At 40.6% G+C, this 24,623-nt stretch overlaps 1 protein-coding gene across 4 annotated transcripts in view; it reads left to right on the top strand.

Moving 5' to 3' along the window:
• Positions 1-24,623, top strand: part of lin7a (lin-7 homolog A (C. elegans)) — an 89,145-nt gene that overhangs the window by 38,927 nt on the left and 25,595 nt on the right. For 2 of the 4 annotated variants that reach the window (XM_072551609.1, XM_072551607.1), the window contains exons 3-5: positions 13,634-13,705; positions 18,692-18,901; positions 20,204-20,410. In XM_072551609.1, coding sequence (XP_072407710.1) covers positions 13,634-13,705; positions 18,692-18,901; positions 20,204-20,410 — 489 coding nt within the window. Of the gene's footprint in view, positions 1-13,491; positions 13,564-13,633; positions 13,706-18,691; positions 18,902-20,203; positions 20,411-24,623 lie in introns of all 4 variants that reach the window. The other 2 variants (XM_072551608.1, XM_072551610.1) reach the window with 2 other exon arrangements.

Genomic DNA, 24,623 nt, shown 5'->3' with positions numbered 1-24,623 from the left:
TAATATATCCTCCAACAGTACAATGGGAAAAGTTACAACTTCATTCTCTATTATGTACTGAAATAACAAAGTAATGTTCATTCAAAAAGTGAAATAATAAAGTAATTGTACAATCTCAAGTTTCAACATGAGATTTGGACTGTTATGGGGTTTGAACCTTTATCACATTTTTCAATCATAATTGGAGGCCAATCTTGCAAACTCATATCAAGCTATTACCTTTGAGAGAGTGTGGAAACTGGAGGATCAGGAGGCGATGGCAGAGTACTATTCTCGCTGGACTGTTAATCCAGAGATTCAGATCATGTTCTGGGGAACCTAATTTGAATCCCGCCATGGTAAATGGTGGACTTTGAATTCAGTAAATATCTGGAATTGAGAATCTAATGATCACGAATCCATTATAGATTGTTGGAAAAATCCAACTGTTTCACTAATGTCCTTTAGGGAAGGAAACTGCCGAACTTACCTGGTCTGGCCTACATGTGACTCCAGACCCACAGCAACATGGTTGATTCCTAACTGCGCTCTGGGCAATTAAGGATGGGCAATAAATGCTGCCCAGCCAGTGACACCCTCATCCTTTGAATGACTAAAGAATGAGTCAATATGAGCTGGCATTCTCAATAGATCGTAATGAAATACGTTGGATAGAATTCCAGAAGTACGATGCACCTTAAAATAGAATTATGAAACATTCACTATTGTGACAAAAGAATTCTTGGCAAGAAAGAGCATTTCTTCTGTCTCATCAATACCACTAGAAATGCATATTATCTAGAGATGGTATTCCTTATTCTTAAAATATTTACTGAGTCTCGTCAATTGCCTTAAAATTTGTGATATAATTGCAGTTTTCTTTGAAAGTTTTGTTCACAAACTCTGCCATTGAAGCATTTCACTCATTCTCGGTGAATCAGGTGTTCATTCATGTGATACAGATAAATCTGTGTCAGCATGAAGATGACATAAAGGAAACATACACCAATGATTACATCTTCTTGAAGTTAACATATTTCACAGTGAATCACAGACAAGCGCCATAAGGAATAATTCCACTATTTCATTTATTATACTTAATGTTCTGGCAAGCAACCAGGCTTCACTCTTTAACCCAAATTAAACAATAAAAATTAATTTTAAAAGCTAAAATTGAAGTAGGGGTTATCATCATCTTCATTATAATTGATTTAGTTTTGCTAGTTCTGAATCTTTCTCTTTCTGCTTCAAATGATAGAATCATAAAAATCATACAGTGCAGGAGGAGGCCATTTGATCCATCATGCCTGTACTGGCTCCTGAAAGCTACCCAGCTAATACCATTCTGCAGCCCTATAGCCATAGCCTTTTAAATTCATTACTTTCAAATATGTATCCATCTTTCATTTGAGGCCTCCTTTGGAATTGTCCACTGCTCTCCCAGGTGGCACATTCCAAATTTTAATAACTGAATAAAGACATTTCTCTTCATCTTACTCCTAAATCTCTCGCTGTCAATCTTGAACTTGTGTCCCCGCCCCCCCCACCACCCAGTTACTGATATACCAGCTACTGGAAACTGAATATCCTCCTCTATCCTGTCAAATTGTTCAAAATGTTCAACACCTCTAAGGCCATCTGTTAATCTTCTCTGTTTGAAAGAAAATTAGCCCAATTTCTCTAATCTTTCCATGTACCTAAAATCCCTCATTCCTGGTATTATGTTAGAGTTATGGACCAGACCAAAACCTTCCAAAATATATGAAGAAGATAGCATAGACCCTAACTTTTTCTTATTTTAAAGTTAAATGTAAGATGTTGCATTCCAGATGCAATTTGATTGGTCAAACTGCTTGACTTTAAGTAAAACACACTTTTGTATTTTAGCTGTAGCATAAAAAAGAAAAATAAAAGAATTGGCTTAACTCTAACTTTATCAAAACGCTTAACAAAAAATATATATTAACCACTACTAATTAATTGTTCCAATATAGTAACATCCCATAAACAGACCCATGTCAGGGGCAAATTCAGTAAAATAGACTATCTTACATGCAGTTGTGGCAATAGGAAGAGAATTCCAGCTTTTAGCTTCAGAGAGAGAAATAAGAGCTTCCACGGCCAGCTTCAAGATCCCAGCAACTGCTAGAAGCTAAAATTAAAAATCACCATTCTTGACGGAACCCATTCAGGCTGCTATGGTTCCACATTGGCTTAAAAAAACACAAGGCCTGACAAGCTGTTTACTTTATTGGCTTTGGGCAGACTGCTCTACACCTCTGCCTCAAACTTTCTACATTTTAGAAAAAGGACAAAATACACCACTTAAAGCCAAAGTATCGTCACACTACTAAATCTCCTTTAGACTCATTCCAGAGCTTTGACATTTATCCTCAAATAAGCTGCTCAGATCTAAACGCAATAATCCAAATGTCATCTGACCAATGACTTGCAGAGATGTAACATCATTTCCACACTTTTATACTCTATGCCTCTATTTAGAAACCCAAGAATCCTATTCTTAACAACTGATTTAACTTGCCTGGTTGCCCTCTGAGAATTAGGTACTTGGACCATGAGTTTTTTCTACATCTGTACTCTCCTCAAAGTACCATTGAGCCTGTATTGTGCCTCCATGTTTCTTTTACAAAAATGTATTACCTTGCATTTCTCTGCACTGAATTTCATCTGCCAGATGTCTCCCATTTGACAAACTTGTCAATTTTTTTTTCTGAAGTCACTTCTGAAGTCTTCACAATTCAATATTCTCCCTCACTTAGTATCAAATGCAAAATTAAAGAATTTGCCATCCTCACCCATTTCCAAATTGTTTACTTACTTTAGGAAAAGCATGGGTCCCTACACAGATCCTTGGGAACATGACTTGAAGGAAAACCTGAAAATCATGAAACATAACCCTAAATGAGTATACACAACAAAAGCCTATACGTTTTAGCATTTATTTTATAGTAAGACATCATAAACCAAAATATGACACCAAGCACCTAAGAAGATTTAAGAGTAACAACAGGCAAGTTTGAGGAAGCATCTTAAAGCAGGAAATTAAATCATGAGGTTTGGGTAGATATTTCAGAGTTTAGGGCTTAGGTAACTGAAGGGACAGCCACCCTTGGTGGAATGATTCAGATTAGAGATGATCAGGAGGGCAGAACTAGAGGAGCAGACTGGTCTTGGAGCATTGTAGACTGGGAGATTTGTTTACCAGGATGTGGTGATGTTATGAGTTGCTGCTCATAATAAACGTTCATTCCACCATTCTCTTTAAATGTAGGAAACCACTGGATCTGTTTAATTTACTGTGGTAGAGGAAGTTACAGATTACCTTGATGTAGTGAACATTGTTCTGGAGATTTTAAGGAGGGTCATGTCTTTAGTCTCACTCCTTCAAAATCTAAAACTAGTCTGCGTGACCTTCAAAGTGCAGCATTTCTTCATATGAACACTTTCATACCTATGCAACATTACCCCCTTTTTTGTTTTCATTATACTTACAAATATAGTGTATGAATAATTTCATTTTTGCACCCCCACCTCTACCAGGTCTCTGATTTTACAAACACACAGGATCTGGAGGTTTCACAATCCCTGCAGAATACATCTTCTGGATTTGGAAGATTGGATGGAAAACTTTGATTCTCTTCTTACAGTCTGAGGTTTATAGATCCCTTTATACTGGAGAACTTCACCACTCTTGGATTTCCTTCACAGAGGACATCTTCCCTGCTGAAACATGCAATTTCTTCCTTGCTGTTTGTTTCAATCATTGGACATCAGTCATCTGTTCTCATTGGTGGTATCCATGGGGTTTTATGCACCACATCTTTGATGTGCATTAGCAGATGTTTATTCTCCAACTGCCTGTAGATTTATACTGAAGCAGGTAACCATGTTAGTTCAGCATGATGGCTTTCAACCCTCTCATTCCTCTAATTCACCCTCAGCAATTCAGTCTTTATGATACCACTATGTTCACTTCCTTGGTTATTGAGGGTTAGAACATAGAATATTACAGTGCAGTACAGACTCTTTGGCCCTCCATGTTGCACCGACCTGTGGAACCAATCTGAAGCCCATCCAACCTAAACAATTCCACTTTCATCCATATGTTTATCCAATGACTATTTAAATACCCTTAAAGTTGGCAAGTCTACTACTGTTGCAGGTAGAGCATTCCACACCCGTACTACTCTCTGAATAAAGCAACTATCTCTCACATCGATCCTATATCTATCACCTGTCAATTTAAAGCTATGTCTCCTCATTCTAGCTATCAGCATCTGAGGAAAAAGGCTCTCACTGCACACCCTATCTAACCCTCTGATTATAGTATATGTCTCTGTTCAGTCACCTCTCAACCACCTTCTCTCAAATGAAAACAACCTCAAGTCTCTCAGACTTTCCTCATAAGACCTTCCCTCCATACCAGAGAACATCCTAGTAAATCTCCTCTGAACCCTTTCCAAAGCTTCCACATAATGCGGTGACCAGAATGTGCACAATACTACCTGGATTGCAGTATACGCCACATCAATCGCTTTCCCCTAATCCACCTGTTTGGTCACCATCTCAAAGGACTCAATAAGGTTTGTGAGTCATGTTCTACCCTTCACAAAACCATGTTGACTATCCCTATTCAGCTTATTCCTTTCTAGATGATTATAAATCCTATCTCTTATAACCTTTTCCAACACTTTACCGACAACCGAAGGAAGGTTCACTGGTCTCTAATTACCAGGGGTGTCTCTACTCTCCTCCTTGAACAAAGGGACAACATTTACTATTTTCTAGTCTTCTGGTACTATTCCTGTAGACAATGCTGATATAAAGATCGAAGGCAAAGGCTCTGCAATCTCTTCCCTGGCTTCCCAGAGAATCTGAGGATAAATCCCATCTGGGACAGGGGACTTATCTATTTTCATACTTTCCATAATTGCTAATATCTCCTCCTTGCAAACATCAATCCCATCTAGTCTAGTACCCTGTATCTCCGTATTCTCCTCAACAACGTTGTTTTTTTTTCCCCAGTGAGTACTGTTATGACACAGGTAATCCCTCCTGCTTAATTTAAACCAGCAACACAGTAAAGGTTTATCCCATGCAGTAATCTGTGAAAATCCAAGAGGACAGGAACTATTTAAAGTAAAAATTAACAAATTTATTTCTTAAAACATAACAGAATAATTAACAAACAACTATTTACCACTCCTTCCTGTAACCTATCTTTTACTTTCCCTTCTATAATATTAGTCCGATAAAACCCCTGATTAATATTTACTGAAAAATTTGAATTTCAAAACCAGCCAGCTGTCAAATCTTCTCTTTGCAGATTTGCTCTCTAAGTCGGTGTCAGTGTTTTCCTCTGTGCAAACTCCTTCTCTGACAGGTACCTCTCAGACAGTTCGGACTAGCAATCTACATCAGTCAGTCTCTTCCAACTGTTTAATTTTCCCCGGTCTTATACCCCAACGCATCAGATTGTTTCATTGGTTTCTAATATTGTCACTACAATAAATTTAAACTTGATTGGAGGTTGGTAATTTGGGGTATAATTTAAACTGATTGAATTGTTTTTATCACTATGCAAACAGCTACACTGATTGCTGAACCAAAAGGTTACATTATGTCTTGTTCAGAACACTTTGTGCTGTCAGGTAGTTCTGCCAGCATTTAACTTTCTTAAAAGGTACAGTACACCCACATCTTCATAACAATACTGATGAAAAATGTTCATTTAGTGCTTCCCCATCTCCTCGGACTCCAGGCACAACTTCCCACTATTGTCCTTGATTGGCCCAAATCTTTCTCTAGTCATTCTTTTATTCCTGATACACATATAGAAAGCTTTAAGGTTTTCCTTGATCCCACCTGCCAACAACTTCTCATGTCCCCTCCTGCCTCTATCCTGGCTAACTTGTAACTCACAAGTGCCCTAACTGAGCCTTCACGTATTATCCGAACAGAAGCCGCCTTCTGCCTCTTGACTAGAGATTCAGCATCTTCAGTAAACCAATGGCTCCCTCGCTCAGCCACTTCCTTCCTGCCTAACAGGTACACACTTATCAAGGATGAGCAGTAGCTGTTCCTTGAATAAGCTCCAAGTTTCAATTGTGCCCATCCCCTGCATTTCCTTCCCCATTCTATGCATCCTAAATCTTGTTTAATTGCATCATAATTGCCTTTTCCCCCAGCAATAACTCTTACCCTGTGGTATACGCCTATCCCTTTCCATTGCTAAAGTGAACATAACTGAATTGTGGTCACTATCACCAAAGTGCTCTCCTACCTCCAACTCTAACACCTGGCCAAGTTCGTTACCCAGCCTCTCCTCTTGTTGGCTTGTCCACATACTGTGTCAGGAAACCATCCTGCACACATTGGACAAGACAAAAACTGACCCATCTAAAATACTCAAACTTTAGTATTTCCAGTCAATATTTGGAAAGTTAAAGATCCCCCATAACAACTATCCTGTTACTTTCGCTCTTATCCAGAATTATCTTTGCTATCTTTTCGTCTACATCTCTGGAACTATTTGGAGGCCTATAGAAATCTCCCAACAGGGTGACTTCTCCTTTTCCTGTTTCTAACCTCAGCCCACACTACCTCAGTAGACGAGTCCTCAAAAGTCCTTTCTGCCACCGTAATACTGTCCTTGACCGTCAATGCCATATCTCCCCCTCTTTTACCATCTTATCTGTTCTTACTGAAATATCTAAATCCCAGAACCTGCAATAACCATTCCTGTCCCTGCTCTATTCATGTCTCCGAAATAGTCACCACATCGTAGTCCCAGGTACCAACCCATGCTCTAAGTTTACTCACCTTTTTCTGGATGTTCTTGGCGTTGAAGTAGATACACTTCAAACCACCTTCCTGCTTGCCCGGGAACTCTTGTGACCTTGAAACCTCATTTCTGATCTCACTACTCTCAACCTACTGGACACTGGAATTACAATCCCGTCCCCTTGCTGAAATAGTTTAAACTCTCCTGAAGAGCATTAGCAAATTTCTGCCCCCAGGATATTGGTACCCCTCTGGTTCAGTTGTAGACCAACCTGTTTGTAGAGGTTCCACCTGTCCCAGTATAAGCCTCAATTATCCAAAGTGTCTGAAACCCACCCTCCTGCACCATCCCTGTAGCCATGTGGTTTGATCTGGCTTAGCATGATCTCAGTCCTAAGTTGCTGAGGATTTTTCTTGAGAATCATAGAATCCATACAGTGTGGAAGCAGGCCATTTAACCCGTTACGTCCACACCAATCCTCCAAAGAGCATCCCGCCCATAACTACCCCCTAGCCAGTCTCTGTAACCCTGCATATCCCATGGCTAATTCACCTAACTTATCCATTCCTCGACACTTTGGGCAATTTAGCATGGCCAATCTACCTAACCTGCACATTTTTTGCTGTGGGAGAAAACTGGAGCACCCAGAGGAAACCCACACAGACATTGGGAGTGTGTGTAAACTCCACCTAGACAGTCACCCGAGGGTGGAATTGAAACTGAGAGGCAGCAGTGTTAACCATGGCCACCTTGCAGTGCCAAATAGCTGAAGAATAGTTTTGACCCATCAACCACTGGGTTATGTGCCAAACATGCTCCAGCTGCTCCACTTTGGTGCTGACTCAAGTAACAGAGGCCAAGGTGAGAAGGTAAAGTCAAATATGTTGCTTGCAAATATTCCCCAAACATTGCAGTCCAAAGCCCTCTTTAATGTTGGCAGCAGTGGAAAATATTTGTTCCATTCCATATAGTCACAGATTCCCATTTCTCATTGATGTTGTGAAAGAAATTTCTCTGTAAAAAATGAGAATTCTTGATTGTAAAGTACATACAGGCTTTCTGCTATTTGGCTTTCCTTATATTGAATAATTTTTCATACCTTGAATACTGGATTACGTTGTTGCACTAGTTGTACTGGGATAGGCTGGCCAATAATATCCACTAGGAGAAAGTGAGGACTGCTGATGCTGGAGATCAGAGCTTAAAAATGTGTTGCTGGAAAAGTACAGCAGGTCAGGCAGCATCAAAGGGGGAGGAGGAGAGCTTCTTCAAGGAAGGTATCCTTGCAAGAGGATTTGCAGTAGGTTAAATGCAAGAGGAATCGCAGTAGGTTTTCCTGAAGAAGGGCTTATGCTCGAAACATCGATTCTCCTGCTCCTTTGATGCTGCCTGACCTGCTGCACTTTTCCAGCAACACATTTTTAAGTAATAATATCCACTACAAACCAAAGGACCCCCATGGTTACCTTGACTATATATCTTCACACCCTACTTCCTGTAAAGACTCTATTCCACTCTCACAGTTCCTCTGTCTCCGTCACACCTGTTCTGATGATGTCAACTTCGATGAAGTGACCTCTGAAATGTCCATCTTTTTCCTCAAATGAGAATTCCCCATAGGTGACAGGGCTATCAGCTGGGTCTGACCCATCTCCCCCACTTCAGCCCTCACCCCCTTCTCTCCCACAACAGCAATAGATTCCCCCTTGTCCTTACCTCCTATCCCACCACCACCCACATCCAGAGGATCATTAGTTCCCATTTCCATCATCTGCAGTGAGATGCCACCACCAGATACACTTTCCCCTTTCCTTCCCTCCCCTGTCAGACTTCCACAAGTACCATTCCATCCAGGATACTGTGGTCCATTCCTCCTTCACTCACAATAACCCACAGACCTGTGGTACCTTCCCCTGCAATAGAAGGTGTTACACCTGCCCATTTAATTCCTTCCTTCCTCAGTATCCAAGGACCCAAATATGCCACCTAGGTGAAGCAGCACTTTTACCTGCACTTCACCCACTCCAGTCCACTGCATTTGTTGCTCACAATGTCATCTCTTCTATGTTGGAAAAATGAAGCCTGGACTGGGTGACCACTTCGCAGAACACCTACATTCTGTCCGCAAAGAAGACCCTGAGCTTTTAGTTGCTTGCCACTTCAACACACCACCATGTTCCCTGGCCAATATCTATCTCAGGCTTGCTAGACTACTCCAGTGCAGCTCAAGCTGGAAGAACAGCACCTCATTTTCCACCTGGGAACTCTGCAGCCTTCTGGACTTAACATCAAGCTCAACAATTTTAAGGCTTGAGGCATCTTCTCCTGTGTCCAACCCCCACCCACGAGGCCTTGCTATGATTTGGTCTGCTATTACACAAAACCTATTGCTAGGCAGTAATTGTCCCTATTAGTCTCTTTTGGGCTCTATCTCCACCTATTGTTTGCTCGTTATGCCCCCCCTTGCCACCACCACCACCTTGTCTTCAGAATTATGAAAATGTTTTCCTAGCTACCACCATTGGACCCAAAACGTTAACTCTGACTTCTCTCCACAGATGCTGCCAGACATACTGAGCCTTTTTGTTTTTGTTACATAGTTGCACCGTTGACTGCACATTGGTGCTAGTATTAATATATTTTTCTCAGAGTGTTTTGGTAGTTATGAGTCACTGTCTGATAATATCACAAAACACTGACTTGAAATTCATGAGATGACTATTGATATAAATATCAGCTTGCCAAAATGTAATGTCTGTATCACCTGTATCCGCAGAAATACTTTAGATTTTCCTTCTGTCGTAGATGACTCGAAGGTGTGGTGCTGGGAAAGCACAGCAGGTCAGGCAGCATCCACAGAGCAGGGGAATCGTCAGTGTTATGGCTCGGCATATCCCCTACTCCTCCATTATCATCAAAACAGAGGATCAACGCTAGTTCAAAAGGAAGTCATACCAGGAACAGCATCAGGCTACCTAAAAGTGAGATGTCAACCTGGTGAAGCTACTACACAGGACTACTTCCATGTCGGACAGCATATGCAGTGAGTCATAGAGCTACGCAATTGCATAGCCAATGGATCTGATCTAAGCTCTGCAATCTTGTCACGTCTAATCTTGAATTATGGTGAATTAATGAACAACTCAGTGGAGGAAAATGCTGCACAGAAATCCCCAGCCTCAATGATTAGGTAACCCACCACATCGGTGCAAAATATAAAAGGCAAAGTATTTGCAAATATCTTCAACTGGAAGTGCTGAGCGACTGAAAAATCTTTCACTGCATAAATACCAGCTTTCAGCCAACTCAGTTCACACCATGGGGTTGTTCACTGATGACTACACAATGTTCAAAACCATTCAAAACTACTCATACTGAAGCTGTACGTGTCCAACAATAGCACAACTGATCAATATCCACATTTAGTCTGACAAATGAAAAGTAGCATTCACAACACATCTGATGTTGATCACCTCCAGCAAGAAAGAATTCAAACATTGCCCCTTGACATTCAATGGCATTTCCACTGCTGAATTCCACACTATTGACATCCAGGAGCTCATCATTGACCAGATATGAACTGTACTGTTAGTCAGGCTGCTGCACAGAGAGAGACATTGGTACAAGTCAATGACCTACTGCTGAAAATGAGATACTAGCCAGGAGGCTGCAATGAGATAGAGGTACCAGTCACTGATAGGCTAGAAATGTTCAGTGTAAAAACTGCTGACACACTGGGGGAAATCTCTTGTGGACTGAGAATGACCAGAGTCCAGATACTTCTTGGGACCAACTATATTCTGCAAAACAAAATTAAGAAAAATGAAGTAATGTCTTATTTGGATGAGGAGCAATGAGTTAATGCTACCTAGGTCCCTGGTCTAGAGCCAGGAAGGTAAAGACATGCAATAAGCAGATGAGCCTGAGCCAACTAGAAAAAGACACCACAACTTGAGAGAGACAAAGAAGGGAAAAAGATAAAAAGAAGATTCTCGAGGCATGCAACTAGCAAAACCTCCGGAGACCAACTATCTCAGCAGCAGACCCGATGTCAAGGATGTGGTGACATCTCAAGAGAGAGAGGGAGAGAGTGCACAGTCTGGCCAGCATCAGCTCTCATCATCAGCAACAAGCAGTTATCTTGATTGAGTATTAGTTTCATATGCTGTGACTACTCAGGGAGTGTCAGAAAACTGATGGGTGTATAAATAGGTTCTAGTTCAGTTTGTGGGAAAATATGTCAGTTTTAGTTTGTAATAAAACATATAAGAAATATGTGCATTGTTTAATGCATTAATAAAGTAACTTGTGAAGTTATGAGAATTGACTCTTTCTGTACATGCCAGCAGCTGCGGTTGGTGATTGCCGGAATCAAACAGGCACCAACAGCACCAACTGATTGTATAGTACAGCGAGAAGAGACGGTCAGAGACTAGGAATCCTTCAGCAATTAAGTCACCTCCAGACTCCCTAAGCCAATCAATCAGCAATAAAGTTCAAGTCAGTAGTGTTATGTAACTCTGTGCACTTGCCTAGATGCATACAACTTCAACAAATCTCAATGTTTACTACTCTCCAGAAACAAAATAAACCACTTGATTAGCACCACATCCATAGGCCTTCAGCCCTTGATCACCAACACTCAGTTGTGGCAGACTACTATCTGTGTGGTGCACTGCAAAATTTCAAAGCTTCTTAAGTAGCACCTTCCAAGCCAAGAACATTACCATCGAGAATGACAAGGACAGCAGATATTTGAAAATACCATTCTCTGCAAATTCCCCTCAAAGCCACTTACCATCCTTACTTCCAAATATATCACCATTTCTTTAGTGTGCCTGGGTCAAAATTCTGGAGCTGTCTTCCCAAAGCCATGTACCTACACCAAGTCATCTGTAGTGGTTCAAGAAGCAACTGACAACATTTTTTCCAGGGCAGTAAGGGATGGGCAATAAATACTGGCCCACCCAATGAAACAATCAACCTAAATAACAAAAAAACATAGCCTGTAATGTTCACACCACCAGCATTCTATGTGATGTCCATCTCCAACATGAGAGAATGTGACCATGTTCCCATGGTGGACTCCAGTAACCACTCAGACATTTCCTTCATTTTCTGTGTAATGCCACACAACATACCGATGTTTTCTCCCATTTTAGCACTCTGAAGGGTCTGTTCTCTCTACAACATAACAATTCATCCTTCAATCACCCCTACAACCCCATCTGCTTCCTACTACACCTTTTCTCACCGGAACATACAGTTTCATTTTACCTCTCCCTTCTTAACACACAATTGAAACTTTATTTGTACTGCTTTCAATTTAGTGCACTATATTCACTGCTCATGATGTATTCTCGTCTACTTCAATGGCACCAAATGCAGACTGGATGGCCACTTTGTGAAACACTTCTATTCAATCTGAGTATCACTTTCGGTTTTCAGTCGTTATCTACCAGCGTTATTTCTAGCCTTTCTCTATTTGTCCTGCCACAGTGTTCTAATAGAGCTGAACACAAGGTCAAGGAGCAATACTCAGTATTTGTGACTCAACATTGAGTTCAAAAATTTTCAATGATGGTAATAATGTCCCTTTATTCTTTTCTTTGCAGTTATTTTTCTCACTCGTTTTTCTCTTATTGCCTTTGCTTTTAGTTATTGGCAGCTATTCAGGGTCCTACTATTCACACATCCTCTAGGCAAGGCCCAGGCAGGGACAGTAAATTAGGGCCCAATAAGCAGGGTCCAGTGCTCTAGGCAGCCCAATGTGCGCTAGTCATAGGTGCCACTGTTTGGGTCAGGGCCGGAGGTTTCGCTTAGGTGACATGGACCAGGAGGAGAACAGTAACTGATTTATTTTCTCTCGGTCTGTAGCCATTCGATGATCTTTACTCAATTTGTCATTTCCTTGTACAGTGAAACCTTTTGCTATTTAACCTGTCCTACCATCCACCCTGACTTATAGTTTCCCTTTTATTCTTTTCAACATCCCATCTTTCATTTACGCAAAACCTTTTGCAATTCTGACTGTTTCTCATTCTGATGAAATGTCACAGCTATGAAATGTTAACTGTGCTTTTCTCTTCCCAAATGATGTCAGACTTGATGAGTACCTTCAACAGTTTGTCTTTGTTTCAGATTTCCAGCTGTATTTTATCTTGGATAACAAAATGTTCTACCAGGCATATACCCAAATGCAATTACATTTGTAGCACCACATCTATTTGCCATTACTAACTAAAAAGGCATTACTATCATCCACTTTTTCTCTACGTCGTTTGCTTTATTATATCTTTTTAGTTTCCATTTTTTCTCATACTTTATTGTCTTTTCTCATTATCTTCTTTCACACTTTTTTTTTAACGCTCTCACTTTGTTTGCAATTTTTCTTGATCTCTCAAACTCTCAAACTAACACTGTTCTCGAGTGCCCTTCTTTATCTGGAGATGGGAAGAGGCATTACCTCACCTTACAAACAATACAATTCAAGAGAGAAATGCTTTTTACATTAAGGGAATCTGTTGCTGAACATCTTAATTTCCCAATTACTTGCATATAATATCTAAACTTCTCGAATATACATTGCGATAAATGACAATTTAAAACCAAAACTGCTTGAAAATATTTTTGAGATCTAAGCAAGATCTGTACTGCTTTAAGCTGTGAGTAATTAATTCTTCTGTGATTTGCAAATAATTTTTCAGGTTTATCAGTACATGCATGAGACAATAACCATCAGTGGCTGCCCAGAATTCAGAGCTCGCGCAACTGCAAAGGTATGCCATGTGGAGGTACCAGATAATGTGTTGTAATTGTGTTTTAATTTTGTGTACATGTGTATTTCAGGTGTTCGAGAGTATATATGAGAATTTAGACATCAGTGGCAGCCCAGAAGGTAGAGCCAGTGCTACTACCCAGGTAATATCTTTAATAGGACCCAGTATTCACTGGTTTTTCTGATTAGATTAACAAATTCCTTTCATGGTAAATTGTACTAACTTCCTTGCAATGCAGCAGATAGTGCTGGATGAAAATGGAAACTAATGTGCGATGACTTGCTGTCAGAACAAGACAGTGAAATTAATTTCACACCTTTTATGTAGATACACCAAATTTGATCTGGTCACTTCTGGGCTTTCCAGACGTTTCTTTCTAACTGTAGTGTAGCTTCATTTTGTTTTTATATTGCTGATTGTATAACTTGCTTTGCAAATTAAACAATTGCTGATAGAAAGGCTACCTAAATATGTACCAGTATGTTTATAAGACTCATAATTGTCTTCATGGAAAAGTCAATACGATTTGTGCAATTTACAATCGTGGTGATTATTCGCACAAAAAGCTCAACTTAGAGTCAGGAAAATTTGCATACTCAGCCTATATCAGAAGATGCAGATAGGACTTTAATCTTAGTATGAAGTTTTGGGGTAAGTTGTCAACTAATGAATATTGAGAATGTTAAAAATCACAGTGCACACCTCTTTTAATAATATTATATGTATTGTCTTAACACAACAGTTTGTTTTGTTGTATTGGAAGCTGAATTTTCTGCTTCCTTCTGGGGTAATATCTGACATTGCTTGTTGTCTGAGTGCTGAGCAAAGTGGTATTGACAATGCATTTTTGTTTTAGGGATATGGGATTCTGCCAGCTGTTACTTTGGTTTGTTTGCCTTGTGAAAGTTTTGAAGGGCTGAACATAGAATTGATAAGTTGCTAATGAGGCCAAGTTCAACACTTTGATTCCTGACGTAGTGGTGGCAGGGGTGTAATCAGTATTTCTAACATGCAGGATTGCATGTGTACTCTGGCTGCTGTAATATTTTGCTTGCTGTTTCTTTTCCAGCAGCAGATAATTTACTAATCTGAGTGTTGGATCTGCTTAAAAGCTTTTTGTTTGTAGAACTTGGGAACAAAAGCACAACCCCACCTATCAGTTGTGTTATTTATATTTTATATCCTTCCTTGAGAAATCTTTATTTTCTCATTGTTTTTATTCACTCAGTGTTGCTGGCTGGTCAGTATTTATCACCCATCCCTAGTTGCCCTTGAAGAGGTGATGGTAAGCTGCTGCCTTAAGGCACTGCAGCCCAGATTCTTCAGGTAGATCCGTGATCCCATTCTGTTGGGAATTCCAGGAATTTGACCCAATGATAATGAAGGAATGACATTATATTTCCAAGACAGGATGGTGCATGGTTTGGAGAGGAACTTGCAGGCGATGGAGGTCCCGTGCATTTTAAACCTTTGTCTTTCTAGATGGAAGTGGGTTTGAAAGGTGCTGTCTCAGGAGCTTTGGTGAATTTCTGTGGTGCATCTTATAGATGGTACACACTGCTGCTGCTGCTGAATGTCAGTGATGGAGGAAGTGGATGCTTGTGAATGTGCTACCAATCAAAGGAATGCTTTGTCCTGGATGATGGTAAGCTTTTTCAGTGTTGTTGGAGTTTGCACTCATCCAGCCAAGTGTGGAGTACTCCATCACTCTCCTGCCCTGTGTTTTGTAGATAGTGGACAGCTTTGGGGAGTCAGGAAGTGAGTTGCTCACTGAAGGATTCCTAGCTTCTGTAGCCGCTGTTTTTATATGGTGGGTCCAGTTAAGTTTCTAGATTAGAGTGGTGCTGGAAAAGCGCAGCAGGTCAGGCAGCATCCAAGGAGCAGGAAAATTGATGTTTCGGGCAAAAGCCCTTCATCAGGAATGAAGGCAGGGAGCCTCTGGGGTGGAGAGATAAATGGGAGGCGGGGTGGGACTGGGGAAAAGGTAGCCAAGAGAATAATAGGTGGATGGAGGTGGGGATAATAGGTCAGAGGGGAGGGTGGACCGGATGGGTGGGAACGGAGATTGGCAGGTAGGACAGGTCATGAGGACAGTACTGAGCTGGAAGGCTGGAACTGTGGTAAGGTGGGGGGAGGGGAAATGAGGAAACTGGTGCAGTCCACATTGATGCCCTGGGGTTAAAGTGTTCCAAGGCGGAAGATGAGGCATTCTTCCTCCAGGCATCGGGTGGTGAGGGAGCAGCGGTGGAGAAGGCCCAGGACGTGCATGTCCTTGGCAGAGTGGGAGGGGGAGTTTAAATGTTGGGCCACGGGGCGGTTTGGTTGATTGGTGCGGGTGTCCAGGAGATGTTCCCTAAAGCGCTCTGCGAGGAGGCATCCAGTCTCCCCAATGTAGAGGAGACCACATCGGGAGCAATGGATACAATAAATGACATTGGTGGATGTGTAGGTGAAACTTTGGATGTTTGGGGCCTTGGATGGAGGTGAGGGAGGAGGTGTGGGCACAGGATTTGCAATTCCTGCGTGGCAGGAGAGGGTGCCAGGACGGGAGAGTGGGTTGTTGGGGGGCATGGACCTGATCAGGTAGTCACGGAGAGAACGGTCTTTGCGGAAAACGGAAAGGGGTGGGGAGGGAAATATATCCCTGGTGGTGGAGTCGGTTAAGTTTCTGATCACCGGTAACTCCCAGGATGCTAATAGTGGGGGACTCAGTGATGGCAACACCATTGACTCTCAGGGTCAGTGGTTAGATTCTCTTGCTGGAGATGCTCGTTGCCTGGGATTTGTGTGGCACAAGGTTACTTGCCACTTTTTATCCCAAGCCTGGATATTGTCCAGGACTTGTTGCATTTGGACATCAACTGCTTCAATGTCGGAGGAGTTGCGAATGGTACTGAACATTTTGTGATCATCGGTGAACATCCCTACTTCTGATCTTATGATGGCTTGACAGGATAAATACGAAGAATCTCTTTTCCCTTGTGGTAGTGTCTAGGACCAGTTGGCAGAGAGTCAGAAGAAAAGGGTGCCAATTTAAGACTGAGATGAGGAGAATTGCTTCTGAATTTTATGAATCCTTGGAAACTCCTTGCCACAGAGATCTGTGTGGGCAGAGTTCTTAAGTGTATGTAAGGCTATGATAGCTTCTTGATCAGCAAGGGAATCAAGAAGGAAAATACAAGGAAGTGGATGTAGGGATTGTCAGATCAGCCATAATCTTTTTTTATTCATTCAAAGGATGTGGCTATTGCTAGCTAGGTCAGCATTTATTGCCCTTTCCTAATTGCCCAGAGGGTAGCTAAGAGTCAATCACATTGCTGTGGGTCTGGAGTCACATGTAGGCCAGACCAGGTGAGGAAGGCAGTTTTCTTCCCAGAAGGACATTAGTGAACCAGATTGTTTTTTCTGACAATCAACAATGGTTTCATGGTTATCATTAGACTCTTAATTCCAGATTTTAATTAAATTCAAACTTTGCTATCTGCCGTGGTGTGATTTGAACCCAAGTCCCTAGAACATTACCTGTATCTCCAGATTAATAGTCTAAGAATAATAACACTAGGCCATCACCTGCCCCTTAATTGAATGGTGGAACAGGCTTGAGGGGCACAACAGCTCACTCTTGTTCCTATTTCTTGTTGTCTTCTGGTTGAGGGAAGGTCAATAATGAAGCAGTTGAAGATGGCTCGACCTAAGACACTATCCTGAGGAATTTCTGCAGTGTGCGTTGGCGCTGAGATGACTAACCTCCAACAGGCACAATAGTCTTTGTGTGCCAGTTATGACTCCAAACAGTGGAGAGTGTGCCCTCAATTCCCATTGATTCCAGATTTGCGAGGTTCCTTGATGCCACATTCAGTCAACTGCTGCCTTGCAGTCAAGATCTGTCATTCTAACTTCTGTACTGAGACATGTCTCTGTATTAGATCTAATTAACCTGAAAGATGATCTCTCCACTGTTCCCTATTGATGCCAATGTCAGTTATCACAAGACATTGCTTTTTATTTAGCCATGTGACATGGTGAAATCAGTGCAAAGTGGGGAAGTGAAAATTATGGCTCAATTCTGAAATTGTGAGCATTATCTCATGTAAAGACTGGGCCCATGCTAATGACACCTCCTGGCCTTTGAAATTGTATCATGTTTAGCTCTTGCAAATACGTCGATACTGAAGTTCATTTAGAACTTAGTCTTGAAATCTAAGAGAAAATCTATCTGGAATATTTTTAAGATGAGAGGAGAAAGATATAAAAAAAGTCATTGGGAGCAATTTTTTTAAGAGTGAAATGTGAGGAATTGTGTGACATGAGCTTCCAGAGGAAGTGATGGATGCAGGTACAGTTACAGTGTTTAAAAGATATATAGATAATTCGTGAATAAGAAATGTTTAGAAGGATATGGGCCAAGTGCAGACAGATGAGACTAATTTAATTTGCGATTATGGTCAGCATGGACTGGTTGGACCAAAGGGTCTGTTTCTATGCTGTATGACTCTATATCAGAGGCCTTTCTCACTCAGTCGTTTAAGGCATAATTAATTTATTTGTCAGCTTACACATTTACCGGCAACTGAAAGCACATTTTTTGATTGAGCAGCAGCTAGAATCAATATTATTCAAAGGGCTATTGAAGTGCAGTGGTACTGTCCCTGTGTCTGGAATACGTAGGCTTGGGTTCAAGCCTCACTTGCTCCAGATGTGTGCCATAACATCTCTAAACAGTCCGATTGGTAAATATCTACCCACTGTCCCAAAACCAAGTTTCCTCACTGTGTAACTTTATGCATTTGCAACATGGAAATTAGATGAGTGAAAAGCCTGAGTCTCAGATAACTGAGGTGAGGCCTCAAGTCAGTTTTACAGCCTATGAAAGTTGACACATGTTTTGACTTCTATTGTTTCAGAACTTTCTAGTAAAAAAAGACAAATATTTTATTGTCATTTCAAGTAAAAAATGTTGAACTTATCACAGGCTGATTTTAGAAGTATTGACCATTGCTATCAATTAACATTTTTGAAACAATGTACAGAGGTGAAAATATAGATGTCGGTTGTGTGTTATAGGAAACGTCAATATTTGATTTTGTTTCCACGGAACTGAGTTTCAGAATTTCTTTTTTTCTTTCAGGCCACTGTTGCTGCTTTCGCTGCAAGTGAAGGTCATTCTCACCCCCGGGTTGTGGAATTGCCAAAAACTGAAGAAGGTCTTGGTTTTAATGTAATGGGTGGAAAGGAACAAAATTCACCAATCTACATCTCTCGTATTATCCCTGGAGGTGTTGCCGATCGACATGGGGGCTTAAAGCGTGGTGATCAATTATTGTCTGTCAATGGAGTGGTAAGTCAATGACCTCGTTCAGCTAAAGTAGACATTTACACTTGAGTCATGCGGTTTTTTGGAATAATTTCATTGTGATCAGTCTATTTTGTACTACTTACATCACTATTCCATTTAATTCATCCAATTTTACATTATAAGAAAGATCTATCATTTTGGAGTAGTGTGAAAGAAGGGCTGAACATAGTCATCTGTGGAGTTCTGTTTATCAGTCCTCCAATGAGAATTTTTATTATCTACTGTTTGTTGTAAAAGCTTAACATTTATTTAATTTAAAATTAAGAAAGACAAACATAAGGCTGAATATATCATGAGCAACTTGCTGATTTAACTAGAAATTCAGTATTATTAATTGGAGCAAAAATAACAGCTGGCATTTAACATATAACAAAGTGTTACAGGTCAGTGACCATGTTGATATTAAAGTGAAAAGTTGTGAATATTATTATGCCCCATCGGTCACCCTGCAATCCAAGGGCTAATAGCTTGCTTTAAAATTCCAAAAGTAGAGTACACAATCCCTTTCCAAGTGTATCATGTTAAATGTATCAAAGTGTAACAAAACCAGAACCAAGATCAAATAAATCCTCCATAGAGCAATTTTCCAAAAATGACAAATGGTAGGAATCTGGACCAGAATTTAGTCATGGTAACTTTGTTCTAGCCTGTTAGCTCTTGTTGAATGCATTGAATCATGTCATGCTAATTTGTTTGAAACCTTTCTTTGTTTTTGACCAGTTTTCAAAAATGAGTGAAAGCAAAAAGTTTTTTTTCTTTTTTGTGCATTTCATGATAATATACTGAGTTGACTTGCTGGCACTCCTATTCTCAAAGCTCAGGAGTTTAGTCAAGAATTTGTTTTTCATGACATAATGAAATTTTATATTGTTTTCACATTAAACATCAATTTGGTGCTAAATGACTGAAAATAAAAGTATTTTTTTTAGAAGGGACTGCCAACATATTTGAAATTTATATATTTTCCATTGGGAACAAATGTGTTTGCTTCAAGCCATCCCTGAAATGAAATTACTTTTGCCTCGACTTCCTCCTCTGCTTACTCTGCACCATTGTCTTGGTGTGGAACTGTGAATGCCAACAATGCAGCTGTAAATGTTCCTTACCACTGGTCAAAAGATTTGTGTTCAAGCCCCACCTCTGGCAGATATGTATTATAACCTCTCCATGCAGGTTGATTAAAATAATCATAGCTGTGAATTTACAATATTATTCAATGGCACAAAGCAAGTTTTCTGGACTTTGATTTGGAGTGTAGGGAATAAAATGTATTTGTTCTTTCAGAGTGTTGAAGGGGAACACCATGAAAAGGCAGTTGAATTACTAAAGGCTGCTCAGAACAGTGTTAAACTGGTAGTTCGTTACACGCCCAAGGTGTTGGAGGAAATGGAGGCAAGATTTGAGAAGCTGCGAACTGCCCGGCGCAGACAACAACAACAACTTCTGCTCCAACAGCAACAGCAGCAAGTCCAACAAAATCATATGTCATAGGTGAGAATATTCATCTTTATTTCAAGAGACGTGCTCAGTTTGGGAGTTTAGACATACATAATTTCCTAGTGATATTCACCACAGCACCTGACTATGTTGATGTAATAACCATGCACATACTTTTAAGAGACAACTTTATTTCGTCAAAGCGTAGAGTTCAATACACCAGAAGTACACACATTGACTCAATTGTACCTTTTTTATGCCCTCTGTGTGGATCAAAAACATCAAACAACTAAACCAATCATTAATATCTAGCATTGTCAGTTTACATAGCTTCACATACAATGTGAGGTATGCATTAATGCACGCACAGATTTTGACAGACGGCTTTGCAATATCTGTTTTGGCCAAAGTGTCAGTTATTGTTACTCCTCATGGTAGACTGGTTAGCCCAAGATTAGATCACATGGAATAGAGGGAGAACTAGGTATTTGGGTACAGAACTGGCTCAAAGGTAGAAGATGGTGGAGTGTTGGGGGTGGGTGGTGCTGTGGTGGAGGGTTGCTTTTCCGACTGAAGGCCCATGACCAGTGATGTGCCACAAGGATCGGTGCTGGTCCACTGCTTTTCGTCATTTACATAAATGATTTGGATGAGAATAGGAGGTATAGTTAGTTAGTTTGCAGATGACACCAAAATTGGAGGTTTAGTGGACAGTGAAGAACGTTATCTCAGAGTATAATGGATCTTGATCAGATGGACCAATGGACTGAGGAGTGGCAGATGGAGTTTAACTTAGATAAATTTAAGGTGCTGCATTTTGGAAAAGCAAATCTTAGCAGGACTTATACACTTAATGGTAAGGTCCTAGGGAGTGTTGCTGAACAAAGAGAACTTGGAATCTAGGTTCATAGTTCCTTGAAAGTGGAGTCACAGATAGATAGGATAGTGAAGGTGGCGTTTGGTATGCTTGTCTTTATTGGTCAGTGCATTGAGTATAGAAGTTGGGAGGTCATGTTACGGCTGTACAGGACATTGATTAGGCCACTTTTGGAATACTGCATGCAGTTCTTGTCTCCCTGCTATAGGAAGGATGGTGTGAAATTTGAAAGCGTTCAGAAGAGATTTACAAGGAACTTGATGAGGTTGCAGGTTTTGAGCTGTAGAGAGAGGCTTTAATTGACTGGGGCTATTTTCCCTGGAGCGTCGGAGGCTGAGGGGTGACCTTTTAGAGGATTATGAGGGGCATGGGTAGGGTGAATAGCCAAGGTCTTTTCACCAGAGTAGGGAGTCAAAACCAGAGGCATAAGTTTAAGATGAGAGGGGAAAGATTTAAAAGGGACCTATGAGGCAAGTTGTTCACACAGGGTGGTGCATGTATGGAATGAGCTGCCAGAGGAAGTGGTGGAGGCTGGTACAGTTACAACGTTTCAAAGGCATCTGGTTAGGCATATGAATAGGAAGGGTTTAGGGGGAAATGAGACAAGTGCTGGCAAATGGGACTAGATTTATTTAGGATAATTGTTCAGCATGGACGAGTTGGAATGAAGGGTCTGTTTCCCTGCTGTATATCTCTATGACTCTAATTATATGACAAACAGTGTATGTTTCTAGATTGGAAATATATGGTTCTTTGGTTATTCACGCAATGTACATTATCCCAGCCTTCAGTAGAGGTGTAAGTCCTTGATCTTGCATGCTATTCTTTATTAGAAGAGGAATTGAACACTTGTTGTGCTGTTGTGCTTCACTTCTACAGGGCGTGGGTGTGACAACATTTTGAATAGAAGTTTACTAGATTGATAGCTGGAATGTGGTAGGTTGACTTATGAAGAGAGGTTAAAAACAATGACTGCAGATGCTGGAAACCAGATTCTGGATTAGTGCTGCTGGAAGAGCCCAGCAGTTCAGGCAGCTTCCAAGGAGCTTCGAAATCGACGTTTCGGGAGAGAGGTTGAACAGGCTGAGCTTATTTCCACTGGAGTTTAGAAGAGGGATGACTTGATTTAAGTTTATGATCTTTCATGGTCTTGACAAGATGGATTTAGAAAGGTTGCCTCTCATGAGTTACTCCAAAAATAGTAGTGGGAACTATTTTAAAATTAGGTCTTGCCCTTTTAGGACAGAGATGAGAATTTTTATTTCTGTTAGAGGGTTGTGAGACTTTGGAAATCTCTCTTCAGAGGCAATGAAGACAGGTCATATAATATTTTGAAGGTAGAGGATAGTAGATTCTTATTAAGCAAGGGAATCAAAGGTAATTGGGAGAGGTAGAAATGTGGAATTTGAAACACAGATCAGCCATGACCTTATTGAATGATGGAGCAGACTTGAGAAAAATGGTTGTTGTCTTTTCAATTTATGTTTGTATATTCTATTTACAAATTTCAAGCAAAGTCAAGCCTACATCGTTCCCATATTCAATAAGGTCTGCTCTGTGTCATATTCTCACATCTAGCATCCATCTTTCACTAACAAGGATGAACATGTTAGGAAAGATATCAAAGAAAACATAGGAGGCAGGATTGCTCAAGGACAAAGGGTGTCCCAGTGCTTAGCACTGATGCCTCGCAGCACTATGGTCTCTGGTTCACTTCCAGCCTCAGGTGATTGTGCAAATTCTATACAGACATTCTCCCTGTGTCTGCATGGGTTTCCTCCGGGTGCTCTGGTTTCCTCCCACAGTCCAAAGATGTGCAGGTTAGGTGGATTGGCCATGCTAAATTGCCTGTAGTGTCCAAGCTAGGTGGATTAACCATGGGAAATACAGGATTATAGGATTGGGAGTGTAAGTCTAGGTGGGCTGCTCGTCAGAAGGTTGGTGTGGACTCGATGGGCTGAATAGCCTGCTCCACACTATAGGGTTCCTATGACCATATTACAGTTCTCCAAAGATGAGGTGGCTGCAGGAGAAATTGAAGACTAAATTAATTTGCTTAGATCTAGATGTATTCTGTAGGTTGCCAACTAGTGGAGAAGAAAAAAAGGTGCAAATTTGCAAGGAAGTTAGAGATACAAAAACTTGAATTCCATAGTAATGGAGGTGTTCAGTTATCCTAATAGTACTGATATAGTATTACTGACAACAGAGATGGAAAAGAGCTTCTTGAATGTGTTCAGGAGAATCTTCTTAGTTAATACATTCAGGCCCAAGAAAAGACACATTGCTGAATCTGGTTCTGAGGATATGATGGGCTAAGGACAGTGAGCATCAGCAGGGAAAGAAAAAAAAATAATGCTAATAAATTGTGTGGGATCAAGCCGGAGTAACATTGAAATGGTAGAGGGATAATTTTAGTGCATTGAAAAAAACTTGTGTAAATTGGAATGTAAGGTTGGCAGGAAAACCTGCACCAGCACTGTCAGGCTGCATTCTCAAAAGGGGAGGGTTGGGCATGCAAAAACAAAAGAGCTTTGAATGATAAAAAAGCTGGAGGGTAAGATGAAGTAATAAAAGAGTGCTTCTGCTCGATGTCAGAGAATCTGATGATCAAGTGAAAATGGGAAATTCAGAGAGCCAATGCAAAAGCAGGTAAAGGAACCGAAAAGTTTGAAAGCTTAATGGGAGTTAGCTAGAAAGGGAGTCCAAAATGTTTTGATTGAAATATAATAAAAGTAAAGGGGTTGCAGGGGGAGAGAGAAAATTAGTTATGTACCAATAAAGGGGATGTAAACATTGAGGTACCAGTCATGTTGACCGTTAGTAATACTTAAACCAAGTCAGACGGTCATGGATTCAAGCCCCATTGTAGGAATTTGTACATATTTTCCAACCTGGTACTTCAGTGTAGTGCTGAGGGAATATTGCATTGTTGCAGGTGCTGTCTATTGAATGCGGCATTAAACTTAGGTCCCTCCTTCCCCCCCCTCAGATGGATATAAAAAAAGAGCTTGTGGCAGAGTGTCAAGTGTTCCTGTGTCTTGGCCAAAACTTTTCCTTCAACTAACAAAACAAATTGTGATCATGAATGTCTTTGCTTTTATGCAAATTGGCTGTAATGTTATCTTACATCAAGTGATTAAACTTCAGAACAAAACATGGAATGCTTTAGGGTGACCTGAGGTTGTGAACAGGACTGCATGAATATGAATCCTTTTTTCCCTTCCTTTAAGCTTTGTGATGGTTTTAACCACCATGGGAGGGATGGAAAATCAGCCAGAATTTCCATTTCTGCTCAGTGTACCATCCTTGAGAATAAAGCATGTTTGAAGTTTGTTATAAATGTAAACGTTATTAGATTACTATCGAGACAAATTAGACTGATGTAGA

This window comes from Chiloscyllium punctatum, chromosome 32 (genome assembly GCF_047496795.1).
Source record: "Chiloscyllium punctatum isolate Juve2018m chromosome 32, sChiPun1.3, whole genome shotgun sequence".
Classification (NCBI taxonomy): Eukaryota; Metazoa; Chordata; class Chondrichthyes; order Orectolobiformes; family Hemiscylliidae; genus Chiloscyllium; species Chiloscyllium punctatum.
Note: the sequence above shows the minus strand (reverse complement) of the source record. Positions and strands in the feature narration are given on the sequence as shown.